The sequence below is a fragment of the Pogona vitticeps genome, chromosome 2 (assembly GCF_051106095.1).
Source record: "Pogona vitticeps strain Pit_001003342236 chromosome 2, PviZW2.1, whole genome shotgun sequence".
Taxonomy (NCBI): Eukaryota; Metazoa; Chordata; class Lepidosauria; order Squamata; family Agamidae; genus Pogona; species Pogona vitticeps.
Window position 1 is genome coordinate 59,859,180 of NC_135784.1, and position 17,631 is coordinate 59,876,810.

General features: G+C 44.3%; 1 protein-coding gene and 1 long non-coding RNA gene across 2 annotated transcripts in view; one reads left to right on the plus strand and one right to left on the minus strand.

Annotated features, from left to right (window-relative positions):
- The window catches only part of CHST13 (carbohydrate sulfotransferase 13), a 58,875-nt gene extending 48,330 nt beyond the window's left edge, over window positions 1-10,545 (minus strand). Inside the window, exon 1 of the mRNA XM_020815161.3 lies at window positions 9,914-10,545. Coding sequence (XP_020670820.1) covers window positions 9,914-10,007 — 94 coding nt within the window. The 5' untranslated portion in view covers window positions 10,008-10,545. The remainder of the gene's footprint in view (window positions 1-9,913) is intronic.
- On the plus strand, window positions 2,219-8,112 carry LOC140704350 (uncharacterized). The gene is made up of 2 exons (XR_012083503.2): window positions 2,219-6,127; window positions 7,884-8,112. It is a non-coding gene; the product is annotated as an uncharacterized LOC140704350 (long non-coding RNA).
- Window positions 10,546-17,631: the final 7,086 nt, after the last annotated feature.

Sequence of the window (17,631 nt, forward strand, 5' to 3'; positions counted from 1 at the left end):
CTGGTGTCGGCTGGGACATAACTGAGGCATGTGTGACAGTGGCCACTCCTGGTCACTGCCGAAACCTGGGCATCCAGGCTGAGACACAAATCCCGCAGTACCCCCAAGCTGTGCACCTGTGTTTTCAGGGGGAGTGTAACCCCATCCAGTACAGGCTGCATCCCTATTCCTTGATCTGCAAACAGAACAACATTTTCTGTGCAAATTTTCAAGGTTTTTAATCCTGAAAGCCTGAAGAATGTTGGCGCAATGAAGGTAATCACCATGACATGGACAAATGGCATGTCTGCTAAACGCCACGAGCAACAGAACCAGCAAGTCATGCATAATTACTCAGAAGCAGGTCCACTGGATTCAATGGGAGTATAGATGTAAGTTCCAAGTATACCTAGGACATCCGCTGGGGTTGCAAAACACCCCCTCACACAAACAAGAGTGGGATTGAAATCTCTGAGATTTGATGTACAATAGTCAAGACCACACATTACATTATGGGGAGTGGCAACCATGTCAGGCAGTAGATCATGAAAGGCAGGAAATTGTTAGTTACTTAATTTGTGACTTGCATTTTCATTGCCCAGGATGGAGACAAATGGCTTTAGGATTTTTCAGCTTCATGCCCCAATATATATATATATGTGACTAATCTCCTTTTAAATTATCACTAGCATGGGCACCACCACATCTCGCATTAGTGTATTTTACAGTTAAACAATGCGCTGTGTGAAAAAGTTATTTCTTTTTATCTGTCTCAGATCTCTCACTATGCAGCTTTATTGGATGATTATTCTTGCCACTGGAGGATAAACATTTTCCTCAGAAGCAACTCTCTTTATTTAACTTCTTATTTCTTATCTCAAAAAGAGAAAACTTTAAAAAGATATATTAGAGAACTGAAACTGCAGAGTACCAAGAACAATTGTGTCAACCAGAATTCCTTCCTTCCTTCCTTTCTTCCTCCCTCCCTCCCTCCATCCCTCAGTTACTTTTTTTTTTCATTTAACTTTTCCTCTAACTTTCAGCTCTGCTGGGTGAGGCTCCACCCCTCTCACACATGACTCCGCCTCCCACATGGGGTTCCATCATGCCAGGGGCCAAAGGGTTGGAAATGCTCGCTGTGGGTGTGTGGAGGACGAATGTAGTGCAGCGTGGGGCAGAGTCGCTCACGCAGCCGTACACCTTAGAGGGAACCTTGATCGCGATACTAGAGCAAGACTGAGGTCTCCATAGTGGAAAATATTTGTTACGGTAATAGGATTTCTTTTCTATCATTTCACTAACAATTTCTGCCTTTCCTGCCTGATGAGGCACTACATCTAAAACTGCATGATCTACACCAGGAGTCTCAGACTCAATTTTCCCAGGGGCTGCTAGAGGCAGAGTCTGGGTGAGGCTGGGCCGCATCAGATTTTTTGCCAAGCGGAGCAAGAGCCCGAGGAAGCCGCCCAGGAGTTTCCTGGGGGCTCCAAGGAGGAGGGGCGTGTGAGCCCTTGTTGTCGGCCACGACCCCCTCCGGCTCCTTCTTCACTACCAGCAGCAGCAGCAAGATGAAGAAGCGGAGAAGGGAGGGATCGCCAGCAACTGCCTAGCGGGGGGGAGGGCATGACATACAGTGGGGTCTCGACTTACGAACTTAATCCGTATTGGAAGGCAGTTCTCAGGTCGAAAAGTTCTTAAGTCGAATCTGCATTTCCCATAGGAATGCATTGAAAACCATTTAATCCGTATCTGCTCTTTTCGTCCATAGAAACTAATGGGAAGCTGCTATTCCGCCTTCTGCCACTAGACGGGGATATTTTTTTCTTTTTTCCTTTTAACCTAAGATGACTTAGCTTTAAAAAAAGGAAAAAAAGAGTTCGTAACTCGAATCTAAGTTCGTAAGTCGAGTCCATATATTCCTATGAGAGCAGTTCGTAAGTCGAAACGTTCGTATGTCGAGCCGTTCATAAGTCGAGACCCCACTGTACTTTAAAAAAAAAAAACCTCACAGAATCAGCTTGCCAAAGGAGAAAAGCCCCCACCGGTACCCATGAAATTAAACAGAACGGGGCGAACCCTCCACAGGTGTGTACGCACGCACACAAACACACACACACACGCGGGGGACCGGCAACCTTTCTCTGAGGGCCCCTCTCAAAAAAGGCGCACTCAGCAGCACCAGCTACCCCCACCACAACAGGTTTAAAGGCGAGGCTTTTTTTGACTCTTGACCGCAGAGGATGCATGGGCGCTTCAGGGGGGGCAGGCAAGGTGGAGGCTGCAAACCATCATCCGGCGGGCCGCAAATGGCCCCCGGGCTGCATGTTTGAGACCCCTGATCTACACTGTCAAAACTGAGTCCAATTGGATGTCACAACATGGAGCAAGCCTGGCAGCTGATTGGCAAATACCTGTTCTGGCCCTTCCTCTCTGGTCCAACAGCTCCTCTCACCTGCTCCAACTGGCAGAAATACATACTTAGGCTTGCAGTGCATGCAGGCATGGAGGTCCAACCTAACTCTAGTGTGCAAAGATGCCCTAGCAAAAGAAACAAGAAGGGGTGGGGGGAGAGGAGACAGTCCTCAAAAATCCCTGGTGCAAAGCATCACTGAAGTAGATTTCTGCTTTTATAAATAATTCATGCCAGTGTCTTGCCTCTTGATTTACTGACAGAAACCACGTCATCCAGGCCAGTGCCTTGCGTCCCTCCAGTGCCATTGTTCTATACTGTGAGTTGGCCGTGCTTGTATTAAAGACACAGTTTTATTTTGTAAGTTTGAATTCTAAACACAGTTGGTCTAAAGCAGTGGTTCTTAACCTTGGGTTACTCAGGTGTTTTTGGACTGCAACTCCCAGAAGCCTTCACCACCAGCTGTGCTGGCTGGGGTTTCTGAGAGTTGCAGTTCAAAAACACCTGAGTAACCCAAGGTTAAGAACCACTGGTCTAAAGAGCATGTACAAAGGTGCAGACCTTACTGCCCTATTTTGGGAAGGTAAAATGCTGTGCATTATCAAGCAAACAGACATAGAAATCTGCTTGTATGCAGGACATCTGCATGTTGCATCCAAAGCATGGTCCACATGGGGTGTAATTCTACAGCGTTCCCATACGGCAACTTGCATCGATTTTAAGAATGCTTGATTTATATTCATGAAGGCTTTCACGGCTGGGATCTAATTGTTGCTGTGGGTTTTTTGGGTTCTTTGGCCGTGTTCTGAAGGTTGTTCTTCCTAAGGTTTCGCCAGTCTCTTTATCTAGTCACCTGAAGAGAACCTTACAAAAAATAACCACATAAATGACATTTTACATCCTTGAGCTAACTTGCTGAAAGGAACAGTTTTTTAAACGCCTTTTTCGGAAGAGGTGGCAACTGAAAGAAAAGCCACATCTTATGCTCAAGCTTAATGAGAAACTCAGTTATAACCACACCACCCACCTCATGTTCACCAAAACTTAAAAACAGAAACTACGGTAAGATGAAGTCAGAATCATTAAAAAAAAAAAAGTAGTCCTCTCTGGAACTTCTTTGCTTTACAGAAAAGTTGTGAGGGACATGTTTGATGTAAATTCCTTTTAATTTCTTCGCGATGTTACTGAAATAGAGAACTGCAAAGCACTAAGTCAATTCAAAAGTAAGTCACATATCTTCCCCAGAATGTCATTTTTACACCTAGCTGATGGACTATATAGGACAGGGTTTTACCAGGATGATATAGAGCAATTAAGAAAAGAAGAACTCTTTTGAATAAAGTAAAATGTCCCACCTAGTTCAGCATTCTGTTTTATGGTGTGGATACATAGCAGTTTTATGAGAGAATATAAAGCGTTTTATATTCTCAGTGGATCAGATATATAGCTGTAGAGCCAGATACAGTATTGGGGGTTCAGTTCGCAAGTACAGCCACCCTAGGTGGCCTTGGGCAAGCTTCACAGTCCTCGGGCGCCCCCAGATAGAAGGGAATGATTAACCACTTCTGAGTTTGTTCTACCTAGAAAGCCCTAAAAAGGACTGCCATAAGTCAGAATGGACTTTCTTTCCATCACCTGCACACTGGGCCAACATTTCCACCAAGTGATCCACCATAATCCTGAAACACATTTCCTGGTTTAGTCTCTGCCAGCAATGTCTGAAGTTAGCTCCCTCCCGCCCACCTTTGTGTATGTATCACTGCATACCTGCTTATGCTGAACTTCACTTGATATTCTAAGATCCATTTAGAGAGATCCTTTTGAAGTATTCTTCTCTTCATTTTGTTTTAACCACACTAAATAACTTGGTGGTATAAGTGAATAGGGCCACGTCAAAAAAACCATGCATCAAAGCAGATTATTTTGGGATAGTGCTGTTTAGATCCTTCCATCTCTCTGACTACTCTTACTATTTGGTCCCTGTTCTTCAGCCAGCAGTCAATCCACATGAGGGCTTCTCCACTTATTCCATGACTGCTAAGCTTGTGTGAAGAGTCTTTGGTGATGTCCTTTTTCATAAGTAAAAATAAAAATAAAAACAAATATTCATTCACATACACCTATTAACATTCTCAAAGAACTCTAAAATGTTAGTAAGATGGGATTTACTTATGCAGAAATCATACTGATTCTACAGCAAGACATGCCTTTCTATATGTTTCAGCATTTAATACTGAACAGAAAATACCACAAATTCACCACGAAAAGACAGGAAGCTAACTAGCCATAAATTCCTGATTACTCTCTGGTTTTTATTCTGAAAAGTTGCATTGGAGTTGCATTAGCCACTTCCCAGTGCTTTGACAGAGAGGCTAGTCTTAGGGATAGGTTACGTGTTTTCTTTAGAAAATCAGCAATTATCTCAGATAGATATCACCACCAGATTTCTTCTCAGTTTTATTGGTAATTCAAAGTTCATGAAGTCTGTATCTTCCACTCTAGCCAGCATTGGTTGCCTAGTAAATTAGCACTCTCCTTTCACCAGCTTTAGCACTCATCCAACCCCATGGAAAGCTTGTGCGAGTTATTTCCATTCAGTGGGGCCTAGATTGTGTCCTTCTTCCAACAATTTGCCAGGAAATCAACATACCACATAGCTACTTCTTTTAAAATACAAGACCAGAAAGCAGAGATTCCAGTATAGCCTTTGCAAAATGTAAGAATTCATCCACTAAACTTCATACAATCCTTCCACAGAAAATGTAAAAGACCCACAAAAATCCCACGCTCTGTTCAAAATACACTACATTCAGCTGCCTACATTACAGAATTTCCCCAACAGGATGAAATGGGAATGTCAACTTTAAATCTATGGTTTTCCCTGGAGGAATTTTTAATATATCTTCTCAAGGTTCAGATCAGCACAATTGTGGAAAACACATTGGAAATAATGGCATATTGTTGAATCATAAAAATTGCACAGACACATTCTTCTAGAAATGAGAAGTGACATAGTTCTGAGTACAAGAACAGAAAACAGGAGACTGCAAGTCTTCTCTGAATTGATTGGTAGTACAGCAGACCACATTAATGGCATTAACTGGGATATTAATTTGTTAGCTCACTAGCTACAGAATTTGGGTAATTTTTAAATTAATGAGCTCTTTATAAACTTATGTTATGAGTGACAGAGTGTGCTTGGGTTCCAGAAAGACCAGCACCTCAGACCTGAGAAGATGATGGAGAAATTGCAAGGGAAGATGGGATAGTGTGACTCATACAGAGCTTCAAAAGAAGATGCAATTTGCAGACAGAGACAGTTTCGTTATTAATAAGAGACCGCTGTGTGGGCAAAGGTTTGGATTTTTGCAGTTGTTGAGCCCAGACATGAGGGAACTGGAACAAGAACTCCAAATATGACTAAAACTGGAGAAAGCAAGCTTAAGAAAGAGGAAGCAGGCTAGCTGATGTCAAGTCTGTGGCTGATGGAACAAGCTGTACACGTGAAAGGAAGCATTCCTGCATGACAACAGATTGCATCTGCCCAGGAAGCCAGGGGTTGCCCCCCTGTGCTTGTGCCAGCCCAGGTTTAGCCCATTAACACAGCCCTCAAGGAGAAAAGACCTAAAAGAAGGATGACCCAGGAAATGACAGGTGGGCTTCCACAGTGCTGCAAGGATTGCTCCCATCACCCTCTCTGAGGACTGATCACTCGCCAGAGAAAGGTCTTTCGGATGAGTGAGTATCTTGTGTGAATGGGAAGTCCCTTGGTACCTTTTGTCTTATAGCCTATGTCTTAAGTCTCATCAATAAATGTTACATGAATAGTGCTTAACCTAAAATTATTGGTGTATGGTCTGGCTCCCTCTCTCTCCTCTCATGGTCCCTCTCCCCAGGATATAAAGAACAGGGACCTAATTGGGGGTAACACTTACTTCAGCTTAATAGCTTTGGTGTCAATGTTCTGAAATTTTAAGCCAATGTAAGTGTAATGTAATGTATTTGTAAAGACTTTTAAAAAATCTGTATGTTATTTTAATAGAGGACCAAAGATCACAGTAATCAAGAAAGTCAAACTCCAATGCTCCAATCTTATGCTTCTGAACAAAATCAACTGGTTATAAGTAACCTACTTCTAAGTAAGCCTGCATAAGACAGCTGTGTAATTCATTTGAACATTTGCTTATAGCTACTGTATATGGATTAGGATCTTCATCTACTACCTCATCACCACCAACAAAAATTAACACTACAGTCCCATATATCCTAACATTCTATAGGAATAAGTTCCAGTGAGTACAGTAGGTCTTACACCTGAGTAGACATGCAGAGGATGTGACTGGAATTGTCATAGACTATAAGCTGAATATGAGCCAACAGCGTGATGTGTATACAAAAAAGGCAAATGTTATGTTAGGCTGCAATAAAAGATGCATAGTCTCCAAATCTCATAAGGTACTAGTTCCCCTCTATTCAACATTGGTTAGTCCTCATCTTGAGTATTGTGTCCAGTTCTGGAAGTTGTACTTCAAGAAGGACACTGACAATTTGGGACAAGTTCAGAGGAGGGCAAAAGGATGATTAGGGGGCTGAAAACCAAGCCCTATGAAGATGAAAGAATTGGGCATGTTTAGTCTTGGGAAGGCAGGCAGTGGAAGACAGGAGGGCCTGGCATGCTCTGGTCCATGGGGTCACGAAGAGTCGGACACGACTTAACAACAAAGTCTTCAGAAAAGAAGATTGAGGGGAGATACAATAGCACTTTTCAAACACCTGAAAGGCTGTCATATAGGAGGGGCAGGATCTGTTCTTGATCATCCCAGAATGCAGGACATGCAACAATGGGCTCAAGTTATAGGAAGCCAGATTTCTCTTGATTACCAGGAAAAAAACTTTCTAACTGTTAGAGCAGTACAGCAATGGAATCAATTACCTCGAGAGGTGGAGAGTGCTCCAACACTGAATGAATTCAAGAGAAATGTAGACAACCACCTGGCAAATATCCTTTGATTTGTATGACTACATTGAGCAGGAGGTTGGACCTGATGGCCTTATAAGCTCCTTCCCACTTCATTATTCTGTGATTCTATGATAGGCATGTGAAGTCCCGCTGAAATCAATGCAACAAATGTAGCATCAAGAATTGATAATACACTTAAAAGTTCTCTAGATTGCATTCTTTATATGAAGTAATAATGGATAACATGCCATTTTTATACCTGATGCAGATCTAGCAGAAATGAATTTACATGCCAAATTATTTGTCTGGTGTCATTCACCTGGGGCCAAATATGTATGAAAGAAACTGTGACTAATATGTGAATGCATGGGATGGGGGAGGGCAAGTCATCCAGGAGAGGCTGCACACATGTAGTATCACTCAGGTGATCTGCAACACACATGACAAGGTTGTGTAGGTAAGAAAAAAAGCAGAGAACCTCACTTTGCCTCCTTAAAAACATTGTTTCCCTCCCGGTGTGTTTTCTCTGCTTAGGCTCTACACCCCTGTGGGAGTCTCCAGGATGAGTCCCTTTCCACTGCTGTCATTCTACTATGCAAGCAAGTTTAAGCCTGCTGTCACATACCACTGTGGCAAGTACCTCTGCCTGGGGACCCCACAACTTGTATAAACCTTTGTTCCTTCGTATTTGCACCAATGTAACTCAGTGTGCTACTTCCACCTAATGAAATGGAGGTTACAAGTACCAAGCTGGCAAAAATAACTGTGTGCCTTTCTCTGTGCAAAGGAGAGCACCACACACAGAAAGAAAGGAAGTTAGGAACCACACGTAAATTCAAGCTTACAACACAATCTTAGGAGCTGTCATTCGGAAGCAGGCGTCTCACAGTGTTCAACAAGGTTACCCAGTAACTGTGTTCAGGACTGCAGCTCTTATACGGTTAGTCCTGCATGCTGCTTCCTTCATGTTCAAGAAAATACTGTGGAAGGGATCAGAAGGAAGCTGCATCTACAGACCTCAGTGTCCACTCAGCCTCTAACCCAGACTCCCCATACAATACTGAAGCCCAGACCAAGATCAGCCTTTACAAAGTTTGCAGTAAGCGTCTTCTGTGTTACACATCCCTTTGCAAAACACACACACACACACACACACACACATTGATAAGGAAAGCAATGTTAGTGAGAACATGTGTATTATCTCAAGAGCAAATTCCCTGGGGACAGGCTCCCCACAGCAAGTTGGCATTTACTTACCAAACCCTTTCGCATACCCAGCATGAAGACACAGGGTGCTTCATTTCAGAAAATGCTGAACGCTTCTCTGAGCAGAGGGATTCATTCCTTTTTAATTGAATTCAGAGGAATGAACCCCTGCATTTCATCCCGATTTGTCAAGCCCACCATCCTCAAATACATACGTAGAAGTAAATTCCGGCAAAAGTATTAGGGATGTGCTTTAGAAATATGCCTAAGAAGATGAGCAACTTCCACTTACGTTTGCAGAAATCAACACACTGCACTCCCCCATAACTTTTCAGTAACCGAAGAAAAGACCAGTTAAGACATGCTGCAGAGCTTTTTCTCTTTTTCTAATCCAACTCTTTGGCCAGTGAGGCCCACCTTAGTGCTGCTCCCATCAACAGGTGACGGTGCTTTTCTATCAAATGTCCTTCTCAAAGTACTGATGGAGAAAAAAGCATCTAACATCCATTATAGTGCTCCTATTTTAGGGCTCAACCTGGACTAAGTGTTTCACATCTTCTCGATTTCACTGCGAAAGTTGCATCACTGGCTTAACTCTTTCCTTTAGTCAAGCAATGCTTAACTGCCTAAAAGCATTCTGGGTGTGATCCAACTATTATATTTTTAATCTATGGTGCAGCCCAGTCTCACACAGGTTTTTCTCAAATGTCTCACAGGACTTAAGAACCAAGTACGTGTGCAAGGGGGATCACAAGACGAAAAAAAATACCATTTTAACAATACAGGTTCTTCTAAAGGTACACTCACAGAAAAGAAGACTAATTTGTTCATTATCAAAGAACAAACAGCAACAGGAGTAAAAACGGTTCTGGGCAGCGTCTATGGTAAATCTGCTCCTCAGCTACCTCGGACATAACAGTCTAAAGCAACTGGGACAGACGAAGAAGGAAGAAGCCTGCAAAAGGCAGATCTCAGAACATTTCATAGCTTTTCGCGTCCTGCTGGCTGGGGGCTCACAGAAGGTAGTGCACGTATACAGAACAGCGATTTCCAGGGCGAGGAGCTGCGTTCGTCTGTGGGTTGCAAAAAAAAAACGCACAAGGAGAGAGCACGAGTGCCTCGTGGCCCCTTAAATGTCGACGAGCAGCCCGCAAAGCTGGTCTGAAGTCGACGAACCGAATGAAAGAGAAACTTTGGGAAGCGAAGGGGAAAGGCGGCTTTAAAGAGAGGAGAGAAAAGGGGTTCGAGCCCGCCGCCGCCCCCCCATTCCCACCACGACAAACGAGCCTCGCCGCGCAATGGACAGAGAAATAAGAGGAATGGAGGCAGGTAAGGAGCGGGGCGAAGGTTGAACCTACCTGGGTTCAGACTGCTCTGGAAGTAGAAGATCACCAGGAGCAAAGAGCCCAGGCAAGTGGCCAGGACCATCCGCTGCACCCTGCTTTTTCTCATCCTCTCTCTTGCCAGGCATCCCCCGGGGTCAGCGCAGCCAGGAAGTTTGGGGAGGTCGCCAGGGACTGAACGCCGCCCCACTCCTCACGGCCCGGCTGGCCCTGGGGCGGCTGCTCCGGACGGCCACGACCCGGCCTTCTGCCCGCTCAGGCTCGAAGGCATGGCGAGACGCCGACGCCGCAGCAGCAGCAGCAACACCTACACCACCAACAACCACGAGCAGCAGCAGCAGCAGAAGCAGCAACGGGGGATTCTCCCCCCCCCCCGCGGGCAAAGGGAAACCTCTGCCCGGGACTGGGCCGTACTAAGTCAGCGGGCGGGGGTGCGTGGAAAGGGCCGGGCAGCCGAAGTGCCCTTGGCCGAGGACTTTGCTCTTGCCTCGCCTCCACAGAGATTTGTCAGGTTATTATTTCCGACGGGTTGAGGTGGAGAAGCCTTTGTTTACGTGGCTTATTCAGAGAGATTCTGAGGCGGTTTCCCCCTTCGTCTTTCTGCCCCATGGATCCGTCCGGCCAAAAAAAACGGGGAAGTCGCGCGCAAAGGAGCGCCCGGGGGATTCGACGGCGTTTTTCTCGACGGCTCTGGGCAGGCTGCGCCAGGTTCGGCGTCTGCTGCCCCAGTTCGTTTGAGCGCCCACGTTCAGCCCCGCGAAAGTGTGAGGCGAGGCGAGAGCATTTCTGAACATGTGAAAAGTTCTTGAGAGGAGAGAGGGTTCCAAGAATAGAGCCAATGCTCAAGGGGACCGTCGAGGGCATTTCCTCGCTTGCTGCCCCCACAGGCCTGCAGCTGCCTCCCACGACTCCTGGGCGGTGCTGCTTCTAGTAGCCCCAGTAAAGGCCGGCCGTGGGTCACCCTGTGTCAGGCATGCCTTGTGGGAGGTGAGCCCCAGGCTGTAGAATAAAAACAGAGGAAGGCAGTTTAACTGACTGAGGGGTATTACTCCCCATGCTTGTTGGGGGACATCCTCCAGCACTTTTAGAAGGTCCCTTCCCAAGCCTACCTGGAAATACCAGGCATGGAACTTGGCACCCTGTGAGATGCAGAGCCCTCTCTCTTCAAGTACATTCCTTTCTTTCCCACCAGGTTCCACTGGAATTGCTTCCGTGGGACCTGAACCCAGGACTGTACCTGCCTGGCAGTGTAGTCCTATATCTCTTCACCCTGAAGGAAGTTCAGTGCCACTTAACTCCCAACTACTGTAGGTAAAAAAAATATTTTAAATAAGCGAGTATTTTAAGGATTGCAGCCAAAGCCAGTCCTACCATTTAGCAAGAAGGGAATGGCTTCAGGCATCTATTTCCAGGGTACAAGCCACAATGGCGAGAGGATAAATGTGTTTGTGATATCTTCCTAAGTTGCCCTGATGCCTTCAAGTGTGGTGATGGACACTGTATGGTCACCACCATTGAGCAATATTGATTTGCCAACCTGGCTGATTTCTCTATGTGGTATGAGGAGAGGCCACAGGCTTACAACAAGGGCGCTTGGGAAAGTGGTGATTGCAGCCATACTAGAAGCAGAGGAAAAGCAGGGGGATACAAATGGAAACACTGTACAAATTGCCTAGACATTGACTCATCACCCAAGAAAATGAGGTAAGGTGACTGTGCAGTAAAAGCCTCATCTGGAAGTAAATTCTTTGGAACAGGATGGGATTTTCATCTGACTTAAATAGGCTTTTTGTATCCACCATTTCTCTGACACACAGTAAGCAAGATTGTATTGGATGCCACATTTCACTCTTGGAGAACAATTGCTACTTTATCTATTGTTGGATTTAGGTGGCAAAAGCCAATCAACAAAGACCTTTTGCAATCAAAAGAGAGAAAAAGATGACAGGGATTCAGTCTGGTGGCAGAAAGATAAGGCTGGGACACTACTGTTAGGCTACATACTTGGAAGACAGAAAATAAGGAAAGAGAAGAAACGACGGATAGTTTTCTCTGTTTTGGTTTGGTTTGTTGGAACTTTTGAGGATACCTGGAAAAGTCACTCAGCAGCACTGAGGATACTAAATGGACTCACGGATTTTAGATAGCAATCAATCTGGACTGCAACCAGTAATAACATTTGCTTGCAAAACTCACCAGATAACAATAATTTGAACTTAATTCATCTTTGATTGGCTTTTTATTACCTGGTGAGTTAAACAAAATTTATCCCAGCTTTGGGATCAGGATGGCTTAAGTTTTTGTGTGGCCTTTCTCTCCGACCGACCCCCCCTCCCCCCAAGAGGAAGCTTGGTTTCCAACACAGGCAATATTAGTGGGGGAAAGGGGTACTTTCAGGGGCTACCTCCTGTTCTCGAGGCTGAGTGGAAAATTCCAATCACATGGTACCAGAGATGAAATATTTAAACACACTCACTAGAACTGGTTCATATTAAGAAGTATACCTGGCAGATGTCTGCCATGACAATTTTGGGACATTCATTTTTAATTTTTTCCACACCTTCCACAAGACCACACACACTCTGTTGTTGTTTTTTCAATCAGAAAGAGTCCAACCAGCCTGCCCTTTTTATTTGCCTCCACCACTATTATTCATTCATTCAACCTTTATAGTGCCCAATTAGTGTGAAGCACAACTCATGGCAATTAATCAAATGGATACAAGTAATATAATGCAACAAACTATAAAGTAGATTAAATCAAAGACAACATAAAGGACACCAAAAAAAATTGATGAACATCAAGAGGGAAGATGGGTGGGCAAGTACAATATGGCAGCCATTCATGAGATAATGCCTCTTTGGTGAAGAGCATAGTCTAACAAATCTGTTAAAGGTTTGGAGGAGAAGGGAGGCAGCTATCTCAAGGCTCATAGTCCCTCGTGCATGTGGACTTGTGCTCTTTTGTACTTCTTTAATATTTATAATCCCTAATGTGGACTAGAAACCAACATTGTCTTCTTTTAGTTACTTATTAGTGCAGTCACAGATCAACTCAGGACCCAGATCATAGGCATCCTTCAGTCTCGAGAGACTATGGTAACATGCTCTGAATCGAGGAGTGTCCTCTCCAGAGCATGAAGCCTGGGTAAAGTAATATGGAGGATAGGCTGTTAGCAAATCCCCCCTCTCCACATTGCTGAAATGGTCCAATGGAAAGGCAAGAGCCAATACAACTGGTTCCAGCGATGTCGCAGGAGTTGGCAGAACGACACGAACTGCCTCTGGGACTCCGGCTCCAGATTTTGCCTCTAGGTTAACTCCTGAAGCCTTTTCCATCAGTGGATATAGCCACAAGGCAGTGGTATTTCACAAGATTTGAATATAAATAACAAGGTTTGAAGTCAGAGTTTTCCTTTTCCTAGATGGGCTGCCTTACATGGCTTACAAGCCCCACCTACCCGGCCAGGACCCAGATCAGACTGCCTCTAAAAGAAACTTTTAGCTTTTTTTTTCATTTATCCCTCTTTTCTGATTCAGGATGGGGGAAGGAAGGGATAATGAGTGAATTGTGGTTTTAAGTCCTCAAACATCTCAGCAGGAGAAGCATGCAGTTTAAATTCTCTATTCCTCTAATGCACTGTGTGCATGTTGATTTTATGTCCACAGAAATTAATTGGAAACAAGACTGTTTATTGCCTAAATTTCCTAAGAAACTGTGACCAAAATCATGTTGTGAAATACCATTCACAAAAAGGGGAACCATGCAAGTGGCTACTGTAGTTTTCTGACTGTCATGTGAGTGATCAAGTCCATAAACCAGCTATGTCTGAGCACAAAATAGGTAGCTAAAACAATTGTGTGGAACAATTCTGCAGTTTCCCTTTTATACTACATAATTACAGTAGGTGTCTGTCCAAGAGTGATTAACAAGAATATCCTCACAGGGAAAAGTGCATAATGTTAGAAAAGTAATGGTTCCTATTGAGATGCATGCAATAGAGATCTGTGGAAAGTTATGCATGTGTTTCGGAATGGTCTTCAATGCATCTAACTAAGATCAAATGTACAGTGCTTACACAAGGTTGATATTCTTGATGGAACTATTGCTATAAATATATGTACTGGTCTTATAATTTCAATTTTGTAAAACATGCTAAAATAGTTTTGGGGGCTGCTGCAACAAAAATTATAATAGAGAGGCCTCTAAATGGGTGCCCTACCTCTGAAATGTTTTGGAATTCAGCTCTTGTTCACTTCTTGCCTGGCTGAGGATGGTGGATATAATTCTCCAGCACATTTGGGGGACACTCTTTCTGGGGGGAAAGATTACTAGTGAAATGAAAGTTGGCACTTGGTCCATTAGTTTTCTCAGGTGAATTGCTCTGCCTTCTAAATCCAGAAGCTGGACCTTACATGCACAATGGCTGTGGGTGTTTTTTTTTAAGCTTGGTTCTTAGTGGTGTACTTATTCCTCCCCAGATCAGACTCTAGACATTTCCAAACCCTCAGATCAGTTTCAGACACATTGCTTCCTGTCCCACCACCCCCAAGATTTTATGGGGACCTTTTGGTGGCAGTTCCAAAGTAAGCAGTTCCCCTTTTCTACCTGATTAACGGCAGGAGACGAAATGTCTTTAAGCAAACATTAGTATCTTCAGGAGGGCAGGGGTGTATTACAACTTTGGTAAGTCCAATAGGACTATGAAACATACGCAAAACATTCCACGTCATGTCCGATCTGGCTGGTGCAGTCGTTTCCTTTAACACGGCGACATCCCAAATCTCTCTCGATCGGTTGGCTTCCTCAAAGGGTTTCTCTGCTCTGTGCAAATGGTCCTACAGCATGGGGGACGTGCCCAATCTCCTTTGCGCGTGGTCCTCCAAAGGGAATAGGATCTGGACACACCACCTTTTTTCCAAGGACCCTTCCCCCTCAGGTAGACATACACCATCCATTCCATAGGATCCAATTCTCCTAACGGGACTTCTATTCCTGTTGGTACTCGTCCCGGCATAAGTCCTCCCCCTCTCTCGCTATCCTTTTCCTCCCACTCTTCAATTACTATAAAACCCTCTCCCATTGGTTGTTCTGCTCCCACCTGCCTCCCCCAAAGTCAGATTTTGAATCATGGTCTGTACAGTATTTGGCACTTTGTTGACTCCTTCCACCTGAGATGATGGAGGGGACAGCTCACTTTCAGGTTTAACCGTCTTAATCAGTTGCTCTTCACTCCAGCATTTTGTTCCTGAGGATGTTTGTCAGGTTTATATGTTATTTATATGTCTCTAATCAGTAGAAGCTTAGGAAAAAAAAAAGTACAGTATACTTTTTACCAGCCACTTAAAGACCAATAAGCTCCTTAGTAAGGTAGTTCTACAACACAGACGCTGCTACAGAGAGGGACCCATCTCTAGTTTTTACCAACCTCACCTCTTCAGGTGGTTAGACATGGAACAGGATTTTAGTGAGAAATGTAAGGTCCAAGCAGGAACATATAGGAGTAGGAAGTTTTCCTGGTCTCAAATCATTTAGGGTAGCAGAATGCAAAGTGTGACCCAATAATGTTGTTGGACTACAACTTAATATTCCTCACCATTGGCTAGAGTTGATGGGAACTTCAGTCCAATAAATATCTGGAGACCACACTTTGACTCTCCTTCATGGATTGCTGCCTTGTCGTGGCGAAGGGGCTTGAGTAACTCAGAGAAACTATGGGCTATGCCGTGCAGGGACACCCAAGACGGACAGGACATAGTGGAGAGTTCCGACTAAACGCAATCCACCTGGAGTAGGAAATGGCAAGCCACTCCAGTATCTTTGCCAAGAACGCCCCATGATCAGAAACAAAAGGCTAAAAGATATGACGCTGGAAGATGGGCCCCTCAGGTCGGAAGGCGTCCAACATGCTACTGAGGAAGAGCGGAGGACAAGTACAAGTAGCTCCAGAGCTAATGAAGTGGTTGGGCCAAAGCCGAAAGGACGCTCAGCTGTGGACGTGCCTGGAAGTGAAAGGAAAATCCAGTGCTGCAAAGAAAAATACTGCATAGGAACCTGGAATGTAAGATCTATGAACCTTGGGAAGCTGGAGGTGGTCAAACAGGAGATGGCAAGAATAAACATCGGTATCCTGGGCATCAGTGAACTAAAATGGACAGGAATGGGCGAATTCAGCTCAGATGATTATCATATCTACTATTGTGGGCAAGAATCCCGTAGAAGGAATGGAGTAGCCCTCATAGTCAACAAAAGAGTGGGAAAAGCTGTAATGGGATACAATCTCAAAAATGATAGAATGATGTCAATACGAATCCAAGGCAGACCATTCAACATCACAATAATCCAAGTTTATGCACCAACCAGCATTGCTGAGGAGACTGAAATTGAACAATTCTATGAAGATTTACAACACCTTCTAGAACTGACACCAAAGAAAGATGTTCTTCTCATTCTAGGGGACTGGAATGCTAAAGTAGGGAGCCAAGAGATAAAAGGAACAACAGGGAAGTTTGGCCTTGGAGTTCAGAACGAAGCAGGACAAAGGCTAATAGAGTTTTGTCAAGAGAATAAGCTGGTCATCACAAACACTCTTTTCCAACAACACAAGAGGTGACTCTATACATGGAAATCACCAGATGGGCAATATCGAAATCAGATTGATTATATTCTCTGCAGCCAAAGATGGAGAAGCTCTATACAGTCAGCAAAAACAAGACCTGGAGCTGACTGCGGTTCTGATCATCAGCTTCTCATAGCAAAATTCAAGCTTAGACTGAAGAGATTAGGAAAAACCACTGGGCCACTCAGGTATAATCTAAACCAAATCCCTTATGAATACACAGTGGAAGTAAGGAACAGATTTAAGGAACTAGATTTGGTGGACAGAGTGTCTGAAGAACTTTGGATAGAGGCTCGTAACATTGTCCAGGAGGCAGCAACGAAAACCATCCCAAAGAAAAGGAAATGCAAGAAAGCAAAGTGGCTGTCCAACGAGGCCTTAGAAATAGCAGAGAGGAGAAGGGAAGCAAAATGCAAGGGAGATAGGGAAAGTTACAGAAACTTGAATTCAGACTTCCAAAGAATAGCAAGGAGAGACAAGAGGGCCTTCTTAAATGAACAATGCAAAGAAATAGAGGAAGATAACAGAAAAGGAAAGACCAGAGATCTGTTCAGGAAAATTGGAGATATTAGAGGAACATTTTGCGCAAAGATGAACATGATAAAAGACAAAAATGGGAGGGACCTAACAGAAGCAGAAGACGTCAAGAAGAGGTGGCAAGAATACACAGAGGAATTATATCAGAAAGATTTGGATATCCCGGACAACCCAGACAATGTAGTTGCTGACCTTGAGCCAGACATCCTGGAGAGCGAAGTCAAGTGGGCCTTAGAAAGCCTGGCTAACAACAAGGCCAGTGGAGGTGATGGCATTCCAGTTGAACTATTTAAAATCTTGAAAGATGATGCTGTTAAGGTGCTACATTCAATATGCCAGCAAGTTTGGAAAACTCAACAGTGGCCAGAGGATTGGAAAAGATCAGTTTACATCCCAATCCCAAAGAAAGGCAGTGCCAAAGAATGCTCCAACTACCGTACAATTGCACTCATTTCGCACGCTAGCAAGGTTATGCTCAAAATCCTCCAAGGTAGGCTTCAGCAGTATGTGGACCGAGAACTCCCAGAAGTACAAGCTGGATTCCGAAGAGGCAGAGGAACTCGAGACCAAATTGCTA